Source organism: Populus nigra, chromosome 1 (assembly GCF_951802175.1).
Source record: "Populus nigra chromosome 1, ddPopNigr1.1, whole genome shotgun sequence".
NCBI lineage: Eukaryota > Viridiplantae > Streptophyta > Magnoliopsida > Malpighiales > Salicaceae > Populus > Populus nigra.
In genome coordinates this window covers 48,591,942-48,599,393 of record NC_084852.1, presented here as the reverse complement: position 1 = coordinate 48,599,393, position 7,452 = coordinate 48,591,942, and the positions used below count along the sequence as shown (strand labels likewise).

Below are 7,452 nucleotides of genomic sequence, written 5' to 3'. Positions count from 1 at the left end.
CTCACATGATAACCCCACAGGCGATCTTGGACGTCAGACGAATGGTGAAGAGGTGTAACCAGGCCACCACCCAAATCCTGATCCACTGGAAGGGTCTTGCCCCGTCTGACGCCACCTAGAAGTATGCTAATGAAATTCAATATAGGTTCCCTGAATTCTCCGTTGAGGACAAGGTTGTTTTCGAAGGGGGAATACCTGTTACATGCACAAATTGAGCCAAAGAGAGGCGGGTAGATGTTATAATTGCACCGTTGCAAATAACTAACGGTAAGCACATGACCTGTGTGTGTTCTCATGCTAGAATAAAGGATTAATTAGTTAAGGGAAACGCGCTGGAAGGAATGCTGTATATTTATATGGCACAGCTGTAACAGAGAGGGAATTTATTGAAAAACATGATGAATGCATGATGAGTGGCTATTGCCAATATTGCCCACACTGTTTTTACTATGATCACATTCCTTATTCTCCTTACGTAACAACCTTGCCTAAACACTGGATTCTATTCCAGTAGGCTCCATAGCAATATCACTTGTATCAGTTAATCACATCACTATATAAAAACCTGATTGGATCAATTGGATTCACGAGGTGAATATCTTTTCCGTCCAACATGAAATTCTATCCGGATCATTAGGTTCAGGTCGCTATATGTAGAGGCGAATCTATGGAGGTAACTAGGCACTAGAACCCTAAATTAAAGATGCAGTTGAAAGTAGAACAAAAATGCATGCAAATAATTCTGGATGTTTAAAGTCAATAGAAAAGGCAAAGTAATTAAACACCCACTTGGATTGGTCAGGACGAGGAGGGCAGGGTTAAGGGTTTCTTTTTCAAACGCGACAGCGTATGCCTTAACAACTGTCTCAACACGGGATTTTGGTAAGAAGATGATCAAAATTTAAGACTCTCAACCATATATACTCTGCAAGTTCATCTCTATAAAACTCTCCTTCAACCCTCCACTTTTGATCACCAAATTAGTGCCATCTTGTATGTCTTAACTGTCTTGACACGGTTGGTAGATGAGAAGATGAGCAAAATTTAAGACACTCCACCGTCACTTGCACTTAATTACACCTCTATAAACCTTCCTTCAACCCTCCACTTTTGATCACCAAAGTGTCATCTTGGAGTAGCTTGCTGTCAGAACTTGGCAAGATGGCTTCTAAATTGCTTCTGTTTTTGCTTTTTAGTGCTCTAGTTTGCTCCACCAGTGCTAGGAAACTTGTAGATGGAAAGGGTTCTTTTGAGGACGAGAAAACTTTTTTTCACGGCCCCAAGTTTGGTGGAGGCCTAGGCGGCGGTGGTGGAGGTGGAGGTGGGTTAGGAGGTGGAGGAGGATTAGGTGATGGAACTGGATTTGGTGGGGGTGCTGGTGGTGGGGCTGGAGGTGGATTAGGAGGAGGTGGATTAGGAGGCGGCGGCGGATTTGGAGGTGGTGGAGGAGGAGGAATTGGTGGGGGTGCCGGTAGCGGTTTTGGTGGCGGGTTTGGAGCTGGTGGTGGCCTTGGAGGTGGAGGTGGAGGAGGATTTGGAGGAGGAGGAGGTGGTGGAGCTGGTGGTGGGTTCGGTGGTGGTGCTGGTGGAGGACTTGGAGGTGGATGGCCTTAAAAAACGATCATATTTATTCCAAATGTATTATCTATTGCTACTACTTAATCATAGCTTTAATGGAGCATATGTTAAGACAATATCTTAAGCTGTACTTCTCTTCTGCTGCTTGTGTAAAGCACAACTGTCGATTATTTATATCTGGTTTCAGTATTTGTGCTGTATTTTTTTAGCTTCTACTGCTTTATTGTTGGTGTGATCTCATTGTGCCATTTTTTTCTTCTTTCATTCCGTTTAGGTTGTGGTCTAAACGGACTATTTTTTTAGGTGTACCATCAGTAGGACCATCCACTTCTGCAAACAGCGCATTGTTATCAAATTTAATCCGGTCTAGAGGGTCAATTTAATTAAAACTCATCAACTCGAGACCTGGTTAAGTTTATCAGTGAACCAAACTAATAATTGAACCAAATGAACCCAAATGATCTGACTAGGTTTGGATTGATTAAGCTGACCTGGCTAAATCTTAAGATATTGTTTTAGTTTTTTTTTTTATCCAGAATAATTACATCGTTTTGAGATAGATCTAAGTTAATCTGGTAACTTACATGTTGATTTGGCAAATCACTGACTCGAGCTTTAAGTTAGGTCAAGTCAAATCTTGTCCCTAGTAAGATAATTATGGTACCCAATTCATTTTTCAATTAATAAAAATTCTCATCCATAAAAAATAAGAAAAATCACTCGTGATTCAATTAATTGCAAGAAAAGGAAAGCTACATTATTAGGATTCATCTTTAACAGGCCCCTATCGGGATGTTTCCATATATATACCATGGCAAGAGAATATTCGGTCGCTGTCTCCCATTCCAATATTTGGAAATTAACTATGAATTCCTACTGCCATCTAGCCGAAAACAGGCTCATGGTTTTAGCTGGCCAGCTATTCCATGCTATAAAAAAAAGAATCCCAATTTTCTTTTCTAAATGCAATATCGGTTTGAATTTGGATGGCCTGCTTAAGGCTTAGCCAGAGATGAATTTAGTTTCGGTGTGCGAATATGGTTCAAGATACCCTAACCATTAGGGGGGGGGGGGGGGGGAACCCTTTTCAACACTCCCCTGAACCGTCATGATAAGAATATAATCAATTCTGTGATTGTATCTTCCAAGAGGGAAAATAAAAATGACAGAATGTAAATCCATTATGACAATAATCTATTTAAGACGGCAAGCAAATCGATCAAGCGAAAGCTCAATGAAACGATGGCTGGATTGAGATCCTGCAGACCATGGCTTCTTGTTGGTTTAGATAGTACTTGAACAATTAATTAGCTTTGGCTTGAAAAGATAACTGATAGTGCCATGCAATATCCAACACCGTAGCATTTACTTTTTTGGATGGCAAGTTAGAGCCAAGGGAATAATAAGATAAATAATCTTGCCTTGAATTTGATATGTGGATGGAATAAATTACAATGCAATATCATCCTTGTATTTAAAGAAGTAATGGCGTGAGTGCTACACTACCACTGCTGGTCCTGATTATATTCTGATTGTGTACTTAATAAATACATATATAACTTGAATTTGCCTATACAAATTCACCATTATAGTCTCACAAGTTCTTCAATAAATGAAGATTATCTTAAATTTAGTGGTGGGCATAGATCAGTTGACAAAAAGATGTTAGTAATGGAGGCTACTAGAAGTCTAGAACCCTAAATTAAAGAGACAGTTGAATCCATGCAGAAAGTAGAACAAATTAAGTGCATGCAAATAATTCTGGACGAGAAGTCAATAGGACAAGCAAACATCCAGTGGGAATGGTCATGGTTCAGGTTTTCTTTTTCAAAAGGGACAGCTGTGTGTATTAACTCTCTCGACGCGGTTATTAGATGAGAAGATGAGCAAAATTTAAGACTCTCAACTGTACTCTTCACGTACATCTCTATAAAACCCTCCACTTTTGATCATCAGAGTATCATCTTGGAGTAGCTTGCTATCAGAACTTGGCAAGATGGCTTCTAAATTGCTTCTTGTTTTGCTTTTTAGTGCTCTGGTTTGCTCCACCAGTGCTAGGAAACTTGTAGGTACTGAAAAGGGTTCATTTGAGGACGAGAAAAATTTGTTTCACCGCCCTGGGTTTGGTGGTGGAGCTGGAGGAGGCGGTGGGTTTGGTGGTGGAGCTGGAGGTGGGCTAGGTGGTGGAGCTGGATTTGGTGGGGGTGCTGGTGGGGGGGCTGGAGGTGGATTGGGAGGAGGTGCTGGTGGGGGTGGTGGATTTGGAGGTGGTGGAGGGGGAGGAGTGGGTGGCGGTGCTGGTGGTGGGTTTGGAGGTGGTGCTGGTGCTGGTGCTGGTGGTGGCCTTGGAGGTGGAGCTGGAGGTGGAGGAGGATTCGGAGGAGGTGGTGGTGGTGGACTTGGTGGTGGAGCTGGTGGCGGGTTTGGCGGCGGCGCTGGTGGCGGGTTTGGTGGCGGATTTCCTTAAAAGAATTAAGATGTTGCTGTTCCAAATAATTTACTATTGTTACTTATGTGGGTTTGGAGGCGGTACCATATGTCAAGACAACCACTCAAGATGTATCTCTGTTATGTTCTGTCGCTTATATATGAAGTATTTCTACCTTCAGCTTTAATCCTTGATCTTTTTTCTTTTTTCTTTTTTCTTTTTTTTTTTCAAAATCTAAACGCAAAGATAAACTGCATATTAATGAATATAGATGTTAAATCCGATACAATTAGCAGGATTGACTTGGAAAATCTGTGATCTCGTATATGATTCATGCCGAATTTTAAATTAAATGAAAGATAATATTGACATAATAAAAACCAATTAATTTTATCATGTTAATCCTTTACCTTATCATTTCTGAATGGATCATGTACAAGATTTTTTTAAAAAAATAAAATAAAATATTATTATTTAAAAAATAATAATTGACATAATCATTCGCCAGTTGATCTGGTGATATAGTTATTTAAAATCAATTATTAAACCAAGTGTGACAACTATACTAAATAATTGACCTGATAATCTGTAAGAATTTGATGCACTAACCTAGTTAATCAAACTCTTTTTTGAATCAATTATTAAACCAGGTGTCACAATAATTTAGGAAATGATGCATGAAAATAATTTCCTGTGAATGTATGTTTTGGTACGAGCTGGTGAAGCTATGGATTGGTCTTTGATTTGGAATGGTAAAATAATAAGTGTTATTTTTTAAAGTGTTTTTTTATTTAAAAATATATTAAAATAATATTTTTTATTTTTGAAATTAATATATCAAAATGATTCAAAAATAAAAAAAAAATTTTAAACAAAAAAATTTAAAATTTTGCCTAACAACGTTTAAGCCGTGTTTTTAAACACTATCTAAATGATATGATAATGCTACAAATGTTTTTAAACACTATCTAAATGATATGATAATGCTACAAATTGGTCTTGATTAAGGTAGGGCTGTTAAAAAAAAACTTAAAAAACCAATTAAACTAAAAAAATAAAAAAATAATCAAAAAAATCAAATCGAGAAAAGAAACTGAATTAACTAATTAGAAAACAAAAAAAAAAAGTCAGCCCAATTTAATTTTAGTTTTAAAATTTTAAAATCAATTAAACCGAACCAAACTGAACCCTAAACCAAAACCCCGGCCGTATAGAAAGCTAATTTTTCTCTAGAACCCTATTTTACACTAATTTCTTTCCTTCCGCAGCTGCCCTCCCCTCCCTGTCTCTAACCACTATCCTCTCTCTTAAACTCTCTCACACCCCTCTCCCTCTTCCTCACAAGGGTGACGTGAATGCCATAGCAACTGCACCTAACAATCATAACAGGGTGTTTTCTTCCTCACTTTTGTCTATGCTACACATGAATTCAGGGCCTTTTTTCCCGTCTCTTTTGTTATTTACAAGGGTGTTCCTTGTACTTTTGCTGCAAAATTGCAACCACAAGAAGTTATTGTGCTTCTTTTTATTTCAAAAGTACTGAGATTCTCTAAGTCATCCCTGCCACTGAACATGACTTTAGTTTACTTGGAGCAAATATATATATTATCTGTACTGTTTTTACTCTTTCACTTTCAATTGTCTCTTTTACTCTTCTTTTGTATAGTGATGGAAATAAAAATGAAGTTATTCTCACTCTATATTATTACTGTTTTAAATAAGAATAACTTAATAATTATTTTTTCTTCCTTTCTGTCATGTTTCCGAAAGAATCCTTGTTCATATTGCAAATATATACTTGTTTCAGCTAGTTGAAATGTGGGTTTAATTTTCGTTTTTATGCTTGGTTTTGAATGTTAGAAAACTTGAAATATATGTTTATTTATGGTTTTTGTTTCCCCGATACAGGTATTAGGTTTTCTGGTTTTAATAAAAGTAAACCGATTTTGACCGAACCGGTTCAGTTGAAATTCTATGAACACCCCTAGATTTATGACAGTAAACGGAACAAGGATGCCTTAATATATATATATTAAAGTTCAAAAAAGAAAAGAAAAACACTTCACTTTAAAACATAATCAAAACACTGCATAGTATCTTCAGGGAGAGAGTATGATTTTGTTTTGAGCACAGATTAAGATTCTGAGCGTGACAGAGTATTTTTGGCCTCCCGAGGTTGTTTCTGTCTGATCGTTTCTTCACAAGCTTGCCTTGCCCTGCTGCATAGTATATCAGATTGGAACTTTATCATGTAGAGAGAGACAACTACTGATCAGGACATGAGATCTCTTGGATTGAGATGAGCTCATGGAGAAAGGTCTTAATTAAGGAGAATTTTCTGCTTTCATTATGAATATCAAATATACTTTCGACATCCATGCATAAAGTAGACCTGCAGGTCATAGCTTCCAAACCTAATCTTCGTGAAAGTGTATAAATAAATATTAAATTATAGTATTAATCCAAGTTAATTATTTTTAATATTGATCTGATACAAGGAGTGAACCAAATTATTTAAAAATCAAACCAAGTCGATATCTTTTTAAGGAGTTCAAATTATATTTTTTTTATTGCAAATAATTTGCATATGAAAGAATAAGAATAAAAAGAAAAAGGAAAAGTGAACACCCACTTGGATTGGTCAGGAACCCATATGAGTAGGGTAGGGTTTAGCTTTTTATTCAAATGGGGCAGTTGTATGTCTTAACTGTCTCAACACGGTTGGTAGATGAGAAGATGAGCAAAATTTAAGACACTCCACCGTCACTTGCACTTACATCTCTCTGAACCTTCCTTCAACCCTCCACTTTTGATCACCAAAGTGTCATCTTGGAGTAGCTTGCTGTCAGAACTTGGCAAGATGGCTCCTAAATTGCTTCTGTTTTTGCTTTTCAGCGCTATAGTTTGCTCCACCAGTGCTAGGAAACTTGTAAGTACTGGAAAGGGTTCTTTTGAGGACGAGAAAACTTTGTTTTGTCGCCCTAGGTTTGGTGGTGGGGCTGGAGGAGGTGGCGGGCTTGGTGGTGGAGGTGGATTTGGTGGGGGTGCTGGTGGTGGGGCTGGAGGTGGATTGGGAGGAGGTGCTGGTGGGGCTGGTGGGTTTTTCTGGCGGCGCTGGTGGTGGCCTTGGAGGTGGATTTCCTTGAAAACGAAGATGTTTTTATTCCAAATTAAATTACCACTGCTTGTTATAGCTGTAATAGACCATATTAGAAAGTGACTCGTGATACTCCTCTCTTTAAATTTTCTTAAAGCAAAAAATAATATTCTACCGACGATGATTCAAGACAACTCAACTTAAATTTATTAAAATATAATTCATGATATAAAACTAAAACAACTCGTAGAAAAAAAATGAAAAAGATCATAAAATTCAAGATTTAATAATTTAATATCAAAAATCTAAAAGTATAATATCGAAAAAATAAACCTGAGTCAACTTAGTC

The 7,452-nt window shown here is 37.5% G+C and overlaps 2 protein-coding genes across 2 annotated transcripts; both read left to right on the top strand.

Annotated features, from left to right (window-relative positions):
- The first annotated feature begins 859 nt into the window (after positions 1–859).
- LOC133701059 (glycine-rich protein 23-like) lies at positions 860–1,767 on the top strand. The gene has a single exon (XM_062124840.1). It carries the CDS (start codon positions 1,162–1,164, stop codon positions 1,612–1,614), a length of 453 nt encoding a protein of 150 aa, XP_061980824.1. The 5' UTR covers positions 860–1,161; the 3' UTR covers positions 1,615–1,767.
- A 1,699-nt stretch (positions 1,768–3,466) lies between these two features.
- Positions 3,467–7,241, top strand: LOC133701068 (glycine-rich protein 5-like). The gene is made up of 2 exons (XM_062124852.1): positions 3,467–4,023; positions 6,992–7,241. The coding sequence occupies exons 1-2, from the start codon at positions 3,575–3,577 to the stop codon at positions 7,224–7,226; spliced, it is 684 nt and encodes a 227-aa protein (XP_061980836.1). The 5' UTR covers positions 3,467–3,574; the 3' UTR covers positions 7,227–7,241.
- The last annotated feature ends 211 nt before the right edge of the window (positions 7,242–7,452 follow it).